The 19,703-nt window shown below is 40.2% G+C and overlaps 1 protein-coding gene across 4 annotated transcripts in view; it reads left to right on the forward strand.

The window, feature by feature from the left end:
• The window catches only part of fam204a (family with sequence similarity 204 member A), a 58,147-nt gene that overhangs the window by 3,171 nt on the left and 35,273 nt on the right, over window positions 1–19,703 (forward strand). The window contains exons 2-7 of one of the 4 annotated variants that reach the window (XM_078412827.1): window positions 1,615–1,658; window positions 7,185–7,280; window positions 8,053–8,179; window positions 9,305–9,395; window positions 10,967–11,054; window positions 11,446–11,548. In XM_078412827.1, coding sequence (XP_078268953.1) covers window positions 7,228–7,280; window positions 8,053–8,179; window positions 9,305–9,395; window positions 10,967–11,054; window positions 11,446–11,548 — 462 coding nt within the window. In that variant the 5' untranslated portion in view covers window positions 1,615–1,658; window positions 7,185–7,227. Of the gene's footprint in view, window positions 1–1,611; window positions 1,659–7,184; window positions 7,281–8,052; window positions 8,180–9,304; window positions 9,396–10,966; window positions 11,055–11,445; window positions 11,549–19,703 lie in introns of all 4 variants that reach the window. The other 3 variants (XM_078412826.1, XM_078412825.1, XM_078412828.1) reach the window with 3 other exon arrangements.

The raw sequence follows: 19,703 nt of genomic DNA on the forward strand, positions 1-19,703 counted from the left end.
CCTAAAGTAATTTCAAAGTGGTAAGCTCAGTTAGACTGATAAGTTATGTTCAATATTTTCTCGTTCAGCACTATTATAAGAGATATAGACCACTATGCAAACTTATGCATTCTGATTAGTTAGTTTGGTTATCAACAATAAATGGGAAGGAAATGTAGTAATTTGGGACCATATTGTATATAATTTAACTGTATAACAGTCATACTAATGTAAGAAGAATAATACAAATGGAAAGGAAAGGAATTTGAGCAAAGCTTTTGAGATGGCTTTCCAGATCAACACATTTTCTGGTTCAAAGAGCCATTCCTAGTTCATATTCTGAAATATGAAGTGGAGGAAAAAGATAATATTAGGGAAGGCAAGCAACTATATTTGGGTACAAGAATGAAAAGAAGCTATCATGATCAGAGCCACTTGATTGTGATGGAATAAAAGGCAGTTTAAATAAGATTCAAAGGGAAGTCACTCTGAAAACCCAGAAAAAAAAGCAGAACACCGCAGATGCTAGAAATTGGAAATTAAGAAAGGTGCTGTAAGTACCGAATGGATTTGTGAAAAAAGATAGTGTTAATATTTCAGGACATCATCTGAATTGCAAAAATGTTAGAGATGTATTTGGAATTTGAACAAGTGCAGAGGGAAAATTTGGGTGGGTCCTTTCGGACAAGTGATAACATTTATTAAAATGGGATGAGGCAGAAGAGATTAAATGGTGCACAATAAAAATTAAGAGTGAATTTGGTTTGAAATGGGACAATCTTTGGAGAGAAACCTGAACGGAAATTCTGAATTTCTGTATTTGTGCAGGGAGCTGAAGTTATGCACAATTATATAGGTAATATCTGACAATTTAGCATAAAATTTGGCAGCTATGTATTTAAAATTGCTAACTATATTGTAGGTGAGAAAATGTTCATTAGATACATAACAAGTCCAGAGTAATATATACATAATGAAAAACAATTTAAATTACAGAAAGAATGGTACAAAATAATGAGTAGGTTGAATTTAGTGAACAGATTAAAGTAATAATAAATATACCATATGTCACATAAAAATGAAAAATAAATCAAAATTATAGATGACGGAGTAGCATAAATTGAGGATTTCTCTTCAGTTTTCAGCATGTGGTAGTATGATTGCAAAGCTGTAAGGGGAGGTAGAATAGTTTTATATATTTTATTTTAATTTTTATTAGCAAGGAAGAAAAAGAATTACAAATATAAAGGTTATGGGGATAGATCCGGGAGATGATGAGTATAGTTGTACATCCAACCTTAAACTCAAGTTAAGGGGAGGTAGAATAGTTGGTCGTTTATTCTACACAGAAGCAATTTTGGCAAAAAAATTGCATAATCTAGTGGAAAATGCTTGGGGGCCTGATGGCATACACCCAAGAATACTGAAGGAACTCATATCTAAAATATCAGAGGCTATGACTACAATATTTCAAACATTATTTAGATCTGGAAGTTATGACTGCAATATTTCAAACATTTAGATATGTAACTTGTGCCAGAAGACAAATGCATTGGGATGTTTTTTGAAGTGAAATGAACAGTACACGTACAAATTGTGGTTCTTGTTCCCTTTGTGCACTACTGTTCAAAGCAGGAGAAAGAGACAACTATAAATCAGACTGTTACCACCTGTGCTGGGTAAGCTAACAACATAAAATGGAATGCTCCCCAGGAAGGAGTGGGTTAATTAAGAACACGTATGTTTGTAAAAGGCAAATTTTGTCTGATAAGTTTAATGGAATTCTTTGAAGAAATCAGTCTGTTGTAGGCTAAAGACAGTCTTTGATATGGCTTATATGTGCTCATTCAGATCAGTAGTGATAATACAACAGTGTACTGCTTTAACTATCTAACCTCCCGTGAAGGTATATAATGGGTGGAATAAACTGAGATGTAGATTTAAGAATCATCAACGTTGATGAGTGATGACAAAATACAGTTTTGCAAGAGCATTATAGTCCAAGTGCTAATATCACTGGGTTGGAAAGATCTGTGATCATCGGAGATTAAGTATTTTTTGCAATGGTCAAAGTTACTTTTGCTAGTGCCAAAATGATTCTGGTGTTTTCAAGAGTATGTCAAATTATTATATCTTTTGATTATTAGCCGGTATCTCTACAATGCTGATTACGTTTCATTTTATATATCTATCTATCAGTAATTCATTCCCCCTATACTTGATATTTCAGTTAACGAAGGATGTTAAATCATTGTCGTGTTTGAAGGGAATAAAATTTAGCAATGCATAGAGAATATCAATAACATATTGCAAAGTTAGAAAAACATTCTGTGCTAAAAACCTAACTTTTATCATGTAAGGATGTTTTTATAGTGTAACAGTGACATGAATTATTTATTTTGTCTTAGTTAAAATCAAAGGGGATATAAGATTTTTTAATGTAGCACCTTTGTGTGCCATATCTTGGAATTATTTAAAAAATACTTTGTAATTCATCACTGAAGGATGGCATCATATTTTGAAATTTTCAGTCTGGGTTCCACAGAGCATGAAGGCATGAATAACATGGGTCACTAGGCTACTTTGAAGTTATTTAAAGGGCCTGATTTTACATGACGCATTACTGAGGAGTCTGAGGCAGAACTTGAAAATCCTGCTTGTTACTGATTATCCCTGATACTATCTCACACCGACCCATTATTGATCGCAAGCTCCTGTGTTCTTCCCCCTGCCCACCCAGCTCCCAACACCGACACATGCCATCTTCCTGATCTGTCTCATTTATCTTTCTGATCAATCATCAGAGGTTGATGGTTCCCAGCTAGATCCTCTCTCCACGGATTCCTTTAACATCTCTTCTGCATTCCTTCAGCCACTCCCACCGCAGTCCACCACATTGATCATCTTCCTTAACCACTTCCGCCACAAACCTATATCTGGACACATTTCCTCTCCCATCTCCACTATTTGAGACTTGCAAGTTTGGTCAAGTAAGGGCTTTTCTACCAAATATAATGCCTTGAACAAAAATGGTGGAGGCACCTCACGCATCACAGCTTCAATGTACACGGTGTTGAGTGCATTAAAATTAATAAAGCAGCATGTTTGTTTTCCTTGCAGTATTTTTGTTTATGCCATTTGGGAAAGGCAGTTGAGCTATAACATTTCCAGTCCAGTATATAACCTGAAAATGGGGTTAACCTGGGATTAGAGCAATTTTGCACATATTTCCAGTACCTTGGCACCTGGTGGGATATTTAAGATGTTTCCACATATTGGAAAATCTTGATGAAACCTTCATTGTCATTTTTAAGAGGGAGATGAGATGTTATTTTTTTGTCAGAGAACCACAAGCCTTTAGAATTTTCTTTCTCAAAAGGCAGTGAAAGCAAAGTATCCTTAAATTAGAAGTATACAGATTCTTAGTAAACAAGTGTTGAAAGGCTACCATGGATTGATGAGAATGTGTTGAAGTTACAATCCGATCAGCAACAATCCTATTAAACTACAGAATAGGCTGGAGGTGCTGAGTGACATCTACCTCAATTTAATTCATAAAATGTACAACAACTGCACCAACAGAATTACCAGCACAATTCACAAAAAAAAGCAAATATGTAAGGAGATAGCAGATATTAGTAGTAAGCATAGAGTGGTGATTGTGGGTGATTTCAATTTTCCGTATATAGACTGGGAATCACATTCTGTTAAAGGGCTGGATGGTTTGGAGTTTGTAAAATGTGTGCAGGATAGTTTTTTGCAGCAATACGTAGAGGTGCCTACCAGAGAAGGGGCAGTGTTGGATCTCCTGTTAGGAAATGAGATGGGTCAGGTGACGGAGGTATGTGTTGAGGAGCACTTTGGGTCTCGTGATCATAATGCCATTAGTTTCAATATCATTATGGAGAAGGTCAAATCTGGACCAAGGGTTGAGATTTTGGATTGGAGAAAGGCTAATTTTGAGGAGATGAGAAAGGATTTAAAAGGAGTGAAATGGAAATTGTTGTTTTATGAAAAGGATATAATAGAGAAATGGAGGATATTTAAAGGTGAAATTTTGAGAGTACAGAGTCTTTATGTCCCTGTTCGGTGGAAAGGAAAGAATAATAATTTGAAAGAGCCATGGTTTTCCAGGGAAATTGGACACTTGGTTCGGAAAAAGAGGGAGATATACAATAAATATAAGCGGCAGGGAGTAAATGAGGTTCTTGAGGAATATAAAGAATGTAAAAGGAATCTTAAAAAGGAAATTAGAAAAGCGAAAAAAAGATATGAGGCTGCTTTGGCAAGTAATGTAAAAGTAAACCCCAAGGGGTTCTACAGATATGTCAATAGCAAAAGGATAGTGAGGGATAAAATTGGTCCATTAGAGAGTCAGAGTGGACAGCTATGTGCTGAGCCGGAAGAAATGGGGGAGATATTAAACAATTTCTTTTCTTCGGTATTTACCGAGGAGAAGGATATTGAATTATGTGAGGTAAGCGAAACAAGTAGAGTAGTGATGGAAATTAGGAGGATTAAAGAAGAGGAGGTACGGACACTTTTGAAGAATATAAAAGTGGATAAGTCTCCAGGTCCTGATAGGATATTCCCTAGGACATTGAGGGAAGTTAGTGCAGAAATAGCAGGGGCTATGACGGAAATATTTCAAACGTCATTAGAAACAGGGATGGTGCCGGAAGATTGGCGCATTGCGCATGTTGTGCCTTTGTTTAAAAAAGGTTCTAAAAGTAAACCTAGCAATTATAGACCTATTAGTTTGACGTCTGTGGTGGGAAAATTAATGGAAAAGATACTTAGGGACAATATATATAATTATTTGGATAATCAAGGCCTGATTAGAAACAGTCAACATGGATTTGTGCCTGGAAGGTCATGTTTGACTAATCTTCTTGAATTTTTTGAAGAGGTTACCAGGGAAATTGATAAGGGCAAGGCTGTGGATGTTGTCTATATGGACTTCAGTAAGGCATTTGACAAGGTTCCACATGGAAGGTTGATTAAGAAGGTTAAATCGTTGGGTATTAATAGTGAGGTTGCAAGATGGATTCAACAATGGCTGAATGGGAGATACCAGAGGGTAACGGTTGACAATTGTATGTCAGGTTGGAGGCCAGTGTCTAGTGGAGTGCCCCAAGGATCTGTGTTGGGTCCACTGTTGTTTGTCATTTACATTAATGATCTGGATGATGGTGTGGCAAATTGGATTAGTAAATATGCAGATGATACTAAGATAGGTGGAGTAGTTGATAGTGAGGTAGATTTTCAAAGTCTACAGAGAGACTTGGGCCTTTTGGAAGGGTGGGCTGAAAGATGGCAGATGGAGTTTAATGCTGATAAGTGTGAGGTGCTGCATTTTGGTAGGACAAATCAAAATAGGACGTACAGGGTAAATGGTAGGGAATTGAGGAATGCAGTGGAACAGAGGGATCTGGGAATAACTGTGCATTGTTCCCTGAAGGTGGAATCTCATGTGGATAGGGTGGTGAAGAAGGCGTTTGGTATGCTTGCCTTTATAAATCAGAGCTTCGAGTATAGAAGTTGGGATGTAATGTTGAAATTGTACATGGCATTGGTGAGGCCAAATCTGGAGTATGGTGTGCAGTTCTGGTCGCCAAATTATAGGAAGGATGTCGACAAAATGGAGAGGGTACAGAGGAGATTTACTAGAATGTTGCCTGGGTTTCAGCACTTAGGCTACAGAGAGAGGTTGAACAGGTTGGGTCTTTATTCTTTGGAGCGTAGAAGGTTGAGGGGGGACTTGATAGAGGTTTTTTAAATTTTGAGAGGGACGGACAGAGTTGACGTGGGTAGGCTTTTCCCTTTGAGAGTGGGGAAGATTCCAACAAGGGGACATAGCTTCAGAATTGAGGGACAAAGGTTTAGGGGTAACATGAGGGGGAACTTCTTTACTCAGAGGGTTGTGGCTGTATGGAATGGGCTTCCGGTGGAAGTGGTGGAGGCTGGCTCGATTTTATTATTTAAGAGTAAATTGGATAGGTATATGGATAAGAGGGGATTAGAGGGTTATGGTCTGAGTGCAGGTAGATGAGACTAGGTCAGGGAGAATGGTCGGCGTGGACTGGTAGGGCCGGACAGGCCTGTTTCCATGCTGTAGTTGTTATATGTTATATGTTATATGTTAGCAAACGGACAGTCAGGAGAACACCCTTAAAATGATACGGATAATGATAACAGCATATAATCCTCCAACATTTTCGTCACCTCCAATGAGATCCCACTACTGGCCACATCTTCCCTGCCCCAGCCCTTTCTGCTTTCTGCAGAGACTGTTCCCTCCGAAGCTCCCTGGTCAACTCGTCCCTTCCCACCCAAACCACCCCCTACCCAGGTACTTTCCCCTGCAACCGCAGATGCAACACCTGTTCCTTTACCTCCCCCCTTGACTCAACCAAGGACTCAAACAGTCTTTCCAGATGAGGCAGAGGTTCACTTGCACCTCCTCCAACCTCATCTACTCTATCCCCTGTTCCAGGTGTCAACCTCTCTACATCAGCGAGACCAAGCGCCGCTCAGTCCATCTTAACTTACCTGATCCCCCGGTTGCTCAGCACTTCAACTCCCCCTCCCATTCCTAATCTGACCTTTCTGTCCTGGGCCTCCTCCATTGTCAGAGTGAGGCCCAGCACAAATTGGAGGAACAGCACCTAATATTTCACTTGGGTAATTTACACCCCAGCGGTATGAACGTTGACTTCTCTGACTTCAAATAGCCCTTGCTTTCCCATTCTATCCCCTCCCCTTTCCCAGTTCTCCCACCAGTCTTACTGTCTCCGAATACATTCCATTTTTGTCCCGCCCCCTCCCCTGACATCAGTCTGAAGAAGGGTCTCAACCCGAAATGTCACCCATTCCTTCTCTCCAGAGATGCTGCCTGTCCCACTGAGTTACTCCAGCTTTTTGTGTCTACCTTCGATTTAAACCAGCATCTGCCGCTCTTTCTTACACTGTTAAAATGATTGTTTTCCCTCTCCTATATCTCACAAACATTAAAATCAGTTGTAGAGCACCTATCAGCACTCTCACTGGGAGCAGAATACAATTACAGAGTAAAGGTTAGAAATTCCTTTCTGGTCATATGAGCTGAAGGTAGAATATAAATGTGTTGGCACAATTCTCCATTTATGAAATTCAGTACTATTGACTTGAATGCTTTTTGATATATTGCCCTTCATTCCAAATAGACCAGTGAGAATGCATATGCAATGAATTTTCCCTTCTTTCAAGATGTCACCTCCAGAAACTGTAATGATGGATTCCACAGACCAAAAACCTATCTGGTAAGAATACTTCAGCAGTAAATACATTTGCACAAAAAATTATAAAAGTTTTATGTGAATGTGTGCTGTCAACAAAAGCAATATACATTTTGGATCAATATTCTCTGTACAGATCTAGTTTGGTTTGTCTCAAAGGGGAATGAGATTTTTAAAAAGAGAACAAAATAAATCGCAAAGGGTCATGAATTAAACATTTCAGTAACAGTAACCTATTTTTAATTCAATTCAAACCTTTTTTCCCCCTCTGTTTTATACCCAAAGATCTTCCATTATAAGTGGATCTTAAATTAACACCACCAAAGTTTTACTAGACTTTATCGTTCACGTCATGAAATCTGCTCAGCATTCTGCTAAAAGTAATAATCTGTGATTACTGAAAAGGCTACCTAATAGAAACATAGAAAATAGGTGCAGGAGTAGGCCATTCGGCCCTTCGAGCCTGCACCGCCATTCAATATGATCATGGCAATACATCAGGTGAACTATTGAAAACTGCATTGCAATTGTGATTATTAGGGACACTTATTCACCATTTGTAATAGTTTTCAAAAAGAAGATTGTAAAGTAGAGTTTCCTAAGAATCACTGAAGATAGACACAAAATGCTGGAGTGAGTCAGTGGGACAGGCAGCATCTCCGGATAGAAGGAATAGGTGACATTTCTGGTCGAGTCCCACTTCAGACTAAGAATCTTTGCCTTGTAGAATCTTGTTGGGAGTTCTCATGCCTGTCTCGCTTCCCACTGCTTTTCTTTTTTGTGTAATTTCTCTTAGTGTACTACCAGAAGAAAGTGGCAATGTAAACAAATTGGATAGTTGTTCAAAGGAAAAGAAATCTTCCAACAATGTGAAAGATATAGATGAAGAATGCCCATCTGGAGTTTCTCTGCAATTATGGAAAGTATGTTTTTCTTTTATTTGATTATATTTTCTAGTGCCTATTCAATTTTGTTTTTGATTGCAAACTATTCAGACCAGGAGGTGTACAGTAGACGAATTGCCCTCTGTGGGAAGGTAAGTAATTAGCTATTGAAAATATGGAAAATGATTGATAAGGAGTTCCAGAATACAGCCTGCGGTAATCAAGGAACATATCTAAACAGCATAATGATGATAAGAACTGGCAGTGTTGCCACAACAATTTTATTCTTGTTAGCTGTCTGCGAGGTGTCTTGAGAAAGGAAATTCCGTTAAACTAGGCAGATTTGCAGTAGATTCACAGCAATTCAAGTCTTGGCCCATCTGAGGTGGGGGTTTTTTTTTGTCCATTCAAACCCATCATCTACCTTGTCTGCAACTTAGAACTTACTCCATAACTTCCTTTCTCTTTCCATAGATGTTGCCTGATTGCTGAGTGTTTCCAGCATCTTCCCATGTTATTAAGTATTATTAGACAATAGGTGCAGGAGTAGGCCATTCGGCTCTTCGAGCCAGCACCACCATTCAATGTGATCATGGCTGATCATTCTCAATCAGTGCCCCGATCCTGCCTTCTCCCCATACCCCCTGGCTCTGCTATCCTTATGAGCTCTATCTACCTCTCTCTTGAATGCAATCAGAGAATTGGCCTCCACTGCCTTCTGAGGCAGTAAATTCCACAGATTTACAACTCTCTGACGGAAAAAGTTTTTCCTCATATCCGTTCTAAATGGCCTACCCCTTATTCTTAAACTGTGGCTCCTGGTTCTGGACTTCCCCCAACATTGGGAACATGTTTCCTGACTCTAACATGTCCAACCCCTTAATAATCTTATATGTTTCGATAAGATCCCCTCTCATCCTTCTAAATTCCAGTGTATACAAGCCTAGCCGCTCCAGTCTTTCAACATATGACAGTCCCACCATTCCGGGAATTAACCTAGTAAACCTACGCTGCACGCCCTCAATAGCAATTATTGCCTCAATTATGAATTAGTGATTGATTTGTGAAATAAGCATTCAGACACACTGAATTGAATTGAATCATGCACAATAATGATAATTTAAGCATGTTTTTGTTATGTTAATCCTGATTTATTTTTCTTAGAAATTTCAGGAGTTGAAAGAACAAAGGAATGCCATAAACAAATTGTCATTTAAAAAGAGGGGGAGACGGAAACGAAAAATTGCTGGTGCAGGTATGACTTGTTTTAGAAATTATTCAGAATTATTAATGAAGATTGCCATCAAATTAGATACTAATGTTATATGAATTTTTTTAGTTTATGAAATAACATTAATGAAATGACAATTTGGGCTGAGATTCTCTGCTTTTATTGATTTTCCTTGTTTGATTAATGCATCTAAAATTGTTATGTTATAGTTTTGGATGAAGTTGCTATTATCTATCCCTGCTTTGAACTGGACCACTATTTCTCATTTGGCATGACACGTAAACACATGTGAGCTACTTAGGAAACAGGCCTGAGGTGCATTTGGGTGAAACTATAGAGCTTTAAGCAGTCAACATTTGCTGCAATGAAGCTGAACGGAGCACTATTATTCTAAGAAATGACTCATTTTTAATTGTACATTTTTTATGAATGATTCATTTTGACATTAATACCTGTCATTCCCACTGATTAATATATAGAGGTGGTTTCAAACAGATGTTCAAAATTATAAAATGAATAAAAACAGGAAATAGAAGAATGAATGGACTCTACATCCGTTTGAGCTACTCTGTCATTTAGTAAGATAACGGCTGAACCATTTAAAGACTGAAAGGTATTTAACTAGGATTAATACACATAGTTTATCGGTCCACTGACTGTGTTCTGTTTCCCATCCCAATTTCTATTTCTCTTGATTCCCTCAGTGCTCAAAATAATGTTGATTTCAGCCTTGAATATCTTCATTTGACTGAGCAGTCATGACCTTCTCTGTAGGGAATGCCAAAAAATTTCAACCCTGCATGAAAAACTTCTTTTCATCTCAGTCTGATACTGACTCCTGGTTCTGTAATGCTTCCTTAGTTTTTATTCTCGAACCTCAGAAGGGTTCAGAATCTTGTACATCTCGGAAAGATTACTTATTATACTAATTTCCAGTGAGTAAAGGCCAATCTATCTCCGTCTTTCAGGTAATGTTACAGAATAGCCTGGTAAAACTATATAATGTAGATACTTTTCTAAAGTGCAGAAACCAAACCGACAGATAATGGCTTCACCAAAACCCTGCACAGGTAAGAATTTAGGAATTTAAAAAAAAATTCCAATGAGAAACATATATTGATAAAATACTTAGAACTGTAAAAAGAAATTGTATGGAGAAAAACACAAAGTGCAGGAATACACAGCAGGTTAGGCAGCATCTCTGGAGGACATGGATATACAACGTTTTGGGTCGAAGTTCTTATTCTTCAGAAGGATCCCAACAGAAAATGTAGCCAATCCAGGTCCTCCAGAGATGCTGCCTGACTTGCAGTTATTCCAGCACTTTGTATTTTACTCTAAATTCCAGCATCTGCAGTTCCTTGTGTCTCCATTAGTAAGGAGCAAAAAGCCCTTCTTTCCTTTATCTGAAGACAATAATAATTGAGAATAATTTCAAGAATCAATCATTCAAAATATATAGTAATCTATATTATTTTGGTCATTGTTTACATTTAACCCTCTACAGGTGAATGAAAAAAATGGTCAGTATCACAATTTTTTTTGGATCATCATATTTAATAGATTTGTATCTAATTAAAATTATATGTGTGCAGAAGGCCTGACAAACATGGGAGGGAATAGTGAGGACCCTTCCATCAAATCGCAGAAATCTAAGCAAGAGCAGGAATCTGAGACTGAAAGGTATTTAACTGGAATTCATGTACATAGTTTATCGGTCCTCTGGCAGTTTAGACAGTTGTGCGATTGTTTAATATTTTTAATTTTAAACCTTCAATTCAATTTTACTAGAATAAATCCAAAGAAATCTTTTAAATATACTTATGTTTAGATTTTCCTGAACACAATTTAATCAATGAAATCCTCAATTCACTTGTGAAAAATCTTAGTTAATGCCAAAAACTCTCAATAATTCTCTTATCATGATTTATGTTACACTTATGTTGAAAATAATGCTGATGTCAAAAAAAATGTTAATCATAATGATATAAGATAGCAAAACTAATCAATTGAAACCTTTTTAAAATTGGAATGAATTTTATGCTGGTAATGTTGATGTTGTGTTTCATTTTAGCAGCCAGCTAGCCACGAGAGAGGCCCACTGGAATGAACTAAGGCAATATTTTGGAGCAGATGATAGATTTAAGTCTCCTGCTTGCAACGCATCGCTTTCAAAGGTATTCATATTTTAATTATCTAATTTTATTGTGTGTAACTTAATGTGGCTCTGCAAAAAATCTGCTTGGTATGCAGGAAAGGAAGTCTGAAGTGTCCCATAAATAATCCAATGCAGCATTATTAACAGAACAAGCAAGAAAGCATTTAAGGGGGTGACTGAATACTTGGTCAAATAAATGGTCTTGAGTTATAAACATTTAGGAAGAAAGTGTCAATAAGTAGAACTGAGGTGACTCAATGATGAGGCTAAGCAAGGAGGAATATGTAAAAGAACAGTGTCACCGCACAGAGGAAACAGATTGTAGAGATGGGGAAAAGTAAGGTGTAGGAAGGAACTGCAGATGCTGGTTTAATCCAAAGATAGACACAAAAAGCTGGAGTAACTCAGCGGGTCTGACAGCATCTCTGGAGAAAAGGAATAGGAGATGTTTTGGGTCAAGACCCTTCTTCAGACTTTCTGCCCTAGGCTTCCTCAATTGACTGACCTGCTGAGTTACTCCAGCTTTTTGTGTCTATCTGGGGTGAAGTAAAACCTGGGTACTAATTCTAGGATGGTAAGTTAAGGATTTTGAGAATCAGTAGAAAATGGGACTCCTGATAAAGTTTGCTTGGCAAATGGCTTAATTTAAAACATGATATGGAAAGCAGTGCCAAAGAATGGTATCATTAAAAGGAACTGCAGATGCTGTTTTTTACAAACGAGATAGACACAAAATGCAGGAGTAACTCAACAGGTCAGGTAATATCTTTGGATTTTTTCCAGTTAAATTGGATCATGGTTGGCACAGACATCATGAGCATAAGGCCTGTTCGTGCGCTGTACTGCTTGCTCTATGTTTGATTGTAATTGTCTCCAACCTACAACTCTCTGAGTAGATTTTAGACATATGGTGTGGAAACAGCCCCTTCAGCCCACCAAGGCAGCGCTGACCAGCGATCGCCCCATACACACACCTACACACACTAGGGACAATACTACAACTTACTAAAGCCAATTAACCAACAAACCTTTGATTAATTGGCTTTGAAGTGTGGGAGGAAACCGGAGCACCTGTAGAAGACTCACGTGGTCATAGGGAGAACGTACAAACTCCGTACAGACAGCACTCGTAGTCAGGATCGAACCCAGGTCTCTGGCGCGCGAAGGAGCAACTCTACCATTGTGCCACTTTGCTGCCCTGATGATCCAGCCTTTTGTGCATCCCTGTTTTTACTGTTGTTGGATTTATCTTACCTGCTCTGAAATTCTTTTCCGAAACCTGTTTGTCTTACCATTTCTGTTTTCTCCCTTGAGGCGAACCGCGAGATCTACCTGTTTCTTAATGTATGTTTCCTAATATCCTCTTCTGTGATTTGCCAAAATTCTGTTTGATAATTTCATGTGAAATGTCACAGAATATGTTACATCGCACACAAGTGCAACTTGCTGTTATTGGTGGTTAGAAAATGTATGGATGCTCAAGAAAAAGAGCATCAGAATAGTTTAAAAAAAGGAAGTGGAAGAGGCATATATAAAGATTTTGTCACCCTGTTATCCCAAACATTTAACTGTCTTGATGATGATTCAAATGCCTTATTTAAAGGTTGAGCAGTTGGCACGGTTACAATCCTTTTCAGCCTTAAAATTTGACTATTACTGTGGTTGTCCTGAATTTGCTGAGGTTGCTCACCACCTGTTCTCACTGCCAAGGTGCATGTTAACCATACATTTAGCTGATTCATCAAGGTTAGCTTTTCTAATATGAAGTGTAGGTCAAAATCCAAATTGGTGAAGTGCTACGTGACAGCAGGGCTTTGTGCACGTAACCTATCACACGGGTGAACCAGAGAAAAGGCCCTTCCACAAGGTGACTAAAAAATATGTGCAGTTGACCATGTCGTGCTCTCGTGCTTTGTATCTACAAAACTGTCAGCTTTCTCGAATGCTATTAAACATGAATAAAATCATTCAAAAACTAACAAAAATGAATTTGCACAGAAATGTTCTGGCATTTGTAAAACTAAGTGTGCAAATACCTGCATTTCCCAGTTAGCTGAATATGTATTAAGTGTTATTACGAGATGTGTTACAATCAAACATTATTTTACAGAATCTCCCATGTTAAAGTTGTTCATATCAACATTATGGTTTCTTAACAAAGTAACTCAGTACAGCTTTTTTAATGGAGACACAAGAGACTGCAGATGCAATAAACAAAATGTTGGAGGAACTCAGCAGGTCAGGCAGCATCTGCGGAGGAGACAAATGATGTTTCAGTTTGGGACCCTTTAGATTGATGGAGTAGGGGAAGAAAGCTGGGAAGAGATGAGAGGATGGGGTGAGGCAGGAGTTGGCAAGTCGTAGGTGGTTTTGGGTGAGAAGGTGAAGAATTGGGTAACGGGGACAGGGATGTAGAAATACTTGGACCATCTCTTTCCCCTCCTCCCGCGGAGTCACCAACATGCTCCACCTTGGAAGCGACAGCAGGTGAGAGGGGAGGGAGCCCCACGGTGACACAGTCGTTGGCAGTGGCTTGAAGAAAGCGAGTCGTGTCGGGGGCTACAACACGAGCCACAATAACAGCTGTGTTAACCGGTGAAGAAAGGCTTGCTGATGCACATTTCAAGTCGGGAGTGGGCTTGGAAGTCGGGGCTTTAAACATCCAGGGAGATGGTGGGACCTGGGGATGGGTCGGCAGGTCCGTCTGCTATATCTGAAATCTGTTACAAGGGGGGTCGTTGAAATGAGGGTTTACTGTTTTTCTTTGCGAAAAACTGAGGAGAGAAGATGAAGAGCATAGTTAAAAAGGGATTTTGGGAAGCAGCCTTTTAGAGGCGCGCTGTGAAGTAGAGAAGGCTTGACAGGATGTTCAGTTCCAGAGGGTAAGAGGAAAATTGAACAGAATGGTGGGAGGAGGGGTTGTGGAGTGGTGCGATGCGGCCAGGCAGAGTTGAAACAAGAAAAACCTAAACATTGAGCCAGCAGAGATGGAATTAGACAAGGCCAAGGAGGGATTTCATTGTTTAAATGCAAGCAGATATCTCTTTCACGATGGGGTACACGGCCGGAAAGAGCGTTCGCCACTTGCAGTGCCATCTGTAGCCGCTCAAGGAATTGTTCAACTCAGCCGTCGTAATTTGACCGGATTATAGTGGTAGGTGGACCATCAGTTGCTGGAAAATTGATGTTCAACCTTGTATCCTTACTGACACATGGGCATCAATGACCTGGGACAGCTTCTACTTCTTGCATTTGAGGCAGCAGAAAATGTGCAACGCCCTCCAGGCGCTGTAGCCAGTGTAATGTGCTGTTGTCGAGGGCCGTGAGGTCTACCCCTCCACAAGGGGGACGGAGGACAGTGCAGTCGAAAGTGACGTGCTGCGCTGTTTGCTGGTCTGCTCCACACACGCAGGCTGCTGATGGACGCAACCCCCAACGATGCATGTTGGCGTTGAACCGGCCGACCCCTGTGCGGAGCCGGTTCAGGGCGACCCACTCTTTGCGGGGCATGTCCGAGCCGGGTGGGGCTGTGATGTTCGGTGCGACAGTGAATTGAGGAAGTCGCGATGTCTGTTCCCAGCTGGTTCTCCATGCTCCTAGTATGTTGAAACCGGAGCAACAGAGGGTTGCTGCATGACGGGAGAAAGGGTGACGAGATGACAGGCGTTGAGGTCCCAGTTGCTGTGAATCCTAGGCGAGGTGGTGCAAAGGATGTTTGGCGTCCGATGGGGCCTTGCACACCAGCCTATGAGTGAAGAACTCTCTGTGAAGCTTGGCGGGTGCGATACTTGCGAGCACCGGCAGGAGATCCATCGCAGTAGGGCGTAGGCAGCCAGTGATGATCCGCATGGTGTCGTTGAGGGTGGCGTCTAGCTTGCTGGTATGAGCGCTGCGGCACCATGCTGGGGCGGCGTACTCAGCGGCGCTGTACATGAGTGCAAGAGCACTGGTTCGAAGAGTAGATGTCTTGGCGCCCCATGACGATCCAGCCAAGCATCGCAGGAGGTTGTTCCGTGCCGAGACTTTAGCACGGAGAGCTTCAAGGTGTTGCTTGTAGGTCACCTGGGACAGCTTAAAATGGAGAAGGATCATTTTATAAAATATTGAGAATCGTGAATCTATGTGATGGGCTGAGGCCATTCGAAAAAAAAATATTATTAACATGGAATTTAAAAAGACTTATGCAGAGTTTAGTTTTCTGTTTTGGAGACAAAGCCATGCAGCGTGTTTTCTTTTACTGTAACATATTCATGCTCACTCAAACGTCAGTCATCTAGCTTCATCTTGTAGCCACTTGCAGTTTTTTTTCTATGCAGAATACTTTAATAACAAATGCCTGCATGCCAATGTTAAATATTTAGACATTCTGAGGCCTGATACAGATTGACAATGTTAATCAGCATGCTCTATATCACCTTAATGGTGTTGTAAAAAAGAAAGGAAAAATTGTTTCTGCTTCAGGGACTGTATTGATGGACTAGTGTTAAAGATATAATTGATGTAGAACAGGTTAAAACCAGTTCAGTAAAGTGCAGATTGCAGAAATTAATCTATCACACCATCATTTAAACTCTATTGTATGTCAGCTATCATCTGATGATTTAAATCTCTAATGTCTTGAGGTAAGAATTTTGTGTGTGAAGAAAAATTGTGCCAGTAGCAGAATGATTATATCATAAAATTGTCTAAACATTGTACATTAAGTTGACAGCTCTCAGTATTTAGTTCCTGGATACCAAATGAATATATTGCAGTCATTCCAGTTTAATACCCTGGAAAATGAAATACAGAAACATTATGACTTGTGATACAATTAAGCATTTTTGCTAAAGGGATCAGGGGGTATGGAGAGAAGGCAGGTACAGGCTACTGAGCTGAATGATCAGCCATGATCATATTGAATGGCGGTGCAGGCTCGAAGGGCCGAATGGCCTACTCCTGCACCTATTTTCTATGTTTCTATTTCTTGTTACGGCTTTTTTTTGCCAGCATGATATAATTACTGCAGATCTTTTGCTGTTTTGTTCATTTTTATGTGTGACAATGCTGTGAGGAAAAAACAGTGCTGGCATTTGCCAAATGAGCATTATACTGATTAAAATGGTGCTGGTTACCAGGTGGAAAGGTGATATTGGTATTGATTTGTTATTGTCACGTCTACCAAGATACACTGGAAAAACTTTGTTTTCCCCTTCTATCCGGCAAATCATACCATTCATGAGTATATCGGATAATAAAAAAAGAGAAAGTAAACAATTTGTGGAATATAGTGTTATAAATATAGAGAAAGTACAGTGCAAAAAAAAAGTGCAAGGGCTGTAATGAGCTAGATTGGAAGCTTGGGAATTTATCTTTATGAGAGCGCTGTTCAAGAGTCTGGTGACAGCGGAGAAGAAGCTTTTCTTGAATCTGGTGATAAGTGCTTTCAAGCTTTTGCATAATCTGACCGACGGGAGAGGAGAAAAGAGAGGATGACCTGGGTGTGAGTGGTCTTTGATTATGTTAGCTGCTTTCCTGAGGAAGCATGGAATATAGAGGGAGTCAATGGGGTGAGGCTAGTTTGGGTGATGAACTGAGCTGTGTTCACAACACTGCAGTTTCTTGTGGTCTTGGGCACAGCAATTGTGATATTGAGTGATATATCCAAACACGATGCTTTCTTTGCTTCTATGTATCAGTTGAATTTGGTATGATAATTGGAGACAGATCTGGAGGCAGCAGTGTGGACGACATGCTGTATTTCCTCAGCCCTTTGAGGAAATAGAGTTGGGTCAGTAAGGCTGTGGCATGATCTGGTTAGTCCATGACAAATTACTGGTGCTATTTAACATCTAGGAACTTGAAGCTTTCAACTATCTCCACTTCAGCATTGATACAGAATGGGGCATGGACTCCACCCCACATCCTGAAGTAGATGACCAGCTCCTTCATTTTGTTGACATTGTGGAAGAGATTGTTGACATGGCACTGTGCTACGATGCCTGCTATCTCCTTCCTGTGCTCTGTCATGTCATTGTTCAAAATCCATCCAACTACAATGGTGTCATCTTCAAATTTGTAAATGGAGTTAGAACAGAATTTGGCTGCACAGCTGTAGATGTCTAGGGAGTTTAGTTAAGGACTGAGAATGCAGCCTTATGGGCACTGGTGTGAAGATTTATTGTGGATGATAATTTGATGCCTATCCTTACTGGTCACAGATCTCCAGCCAGAATAATACACATCTGCCACGACCCTCCAAAAGAAAGAGAACAAGGGTAGCAAAGAGGCAGATTGGGAGAATGAGAATACATCCTTAGCTCATAGGAGATCTGTTCAAGAGTCTGATAAGAGCGGGGAAGAGCGTATAAAATTATAAAAGGACTAGATAAGCTAGATGCAGGAAAGATGTTCCCAATGTTGGGGGAGTCCAGAACCAGGGGACACAGTCTAAGAATAAAGGGGAGGCCATTTAAAACTGAGGTGAGAAGAAACTTTTTCACCCAGAGAGTTGTGAATTTGTGGAATTCTCTGCCACAGAAGGCAGTAGAGGCCAATTCACTGGATGAATTTAAAAGAGAGTTAGATAGAGCTCGAGGGGCTAGTGGAATCAAGGGATATGGGGAGAAAGCAGGCACAGGTTACTGATTGTAGATGATCAGCCATGACCACAATGAATGGCGGTGCTGGCTCGAAGGGCCAAATGGCCTCCTCCTGCACCTATTTTGACATGTTTCAATGTTTCTAAGCTGTTATTGAATAGTGCTTTCACGGTTTTGTATCTTTTGATCAAAGGGAGAGGGGTGAAGAGGGTAGTGGTGGGAGTGATTTCTCCTTGATTATGTTGGCTGATTTCCCTGGGCATCATGAAGTGTAAATAGACTCAATGGGGGTGGGGGAAGGATGGTTTCCATGATGTATTCCATGATGTACAGGGCTGCGTCCAAAACTCTGCAATTTCTTACGGTCTTAGGCAGAGCACTTGCCAAACCAAGGTGTGATGCATTCTGATAGCATGTTTTTGCTGGTGCAGCTACAGTAATTGGTAAGTGTCTTTGGAGACATGCAGAATTTCCTTTGCCTTCTGAGGAAGTGTGCCTTTTTGGCCATAGTGCCAATGTGATTAGACTAGGACAAATGGTTGGTGATACTTAAAGTTCTCAACCATCACCACTTCAGCATTGTTGATGTCGTCTCGGAAATGTTGTCCACCCCACTTTCCAAAATCTGTGACAAGCTCCTTCGTTTTGCTGACTTTAAGAGAAAAGTTATTGTTTTGACACCATGTTACTAAACTCTCGTTCTCCTTCTTGTACTTTGTCTCATCATTGTTCGAGAACCGGCCTGCTATAGTGGTGTCATCTATAAGCATGTAAATGGATTAAGAGCAGAATTTGGCTGCACAATCGTGAGTGTGTGGGTGTTGAGAATGCAGTCTTGTGGAGCGCCAGTGTTGAAAATAATCGGGGAAGAAGTTTTGCGGCCTATTCTCAATGATTGCAGTCTTTGGGTAAGGAAGGGGTTACCAGGGAAATTGATGAGGGCAAGGCTGTGGATGTTGTCTATATGGACTTCAGTAAGGCATTTGACAAAGTTCCACATGGAAGGTTGATTAAGAAGGTTAAATCGTTGGGTATTAATAGTGAAGTTGCAAGATGGATTCAACAATGGCTGAATGGGAGATACCAGAGGGTAATGGTTGACAACTGTATGTCAGGTTGGAGGCCAGTGTCTAGTGGGGTACCCCAAGGATCTGTGTTGGGTCCGCTGTTGTTTGTCATTTACATCAATGATCTGGATGATGGTGTGGCAAATTGGATTAGTAAGTATGCAGATAATACGAAGATAGGTGGTGTAGTTAATAATGAAGTAGATTTTCAAAGTCTACAGAGAGACTTGGGCCTTTTGGAAGGGTGGGCTGAAAGATGGCAGATGGAGTTTAATGCTGATAAGTGTGAGGTGCTGCATTTTGGTAGGACAAATCAAAATAGGACGTACAGGGTAAATGGTAGGGAATTGAGGAATGCAGTGGAACAGAGGTATCTGGGAATAACTGTGCATTGTTCCCTGAAGGTGGAATCTCATGTGGATAGGGTGGTGAAGAAGGCGTTTGGTATGCTTGCCTTTATAAATCAGAGCATCGAATATAGAAGTTGGGACGTAATGTTAAAATTGTACAAGGCATTGGTGAGGCC

This window comes from Rhinoraja longicauda, chromosome 16, assembly GCF_053455715.1.
Source record: "Rhinoraja longicauda isolate Sanriku21f chromosome 16, sRhiLon1.1, whole genome shotgun sequence".
Taxonomy (NCBI): domain Eukaryota; kingdom Metazoa; phylum Chordata; class Chondrichthyes; order Rajiformes; family Arhynchobatidae; genus Rhinoraja; species Rhinoraja longicauda.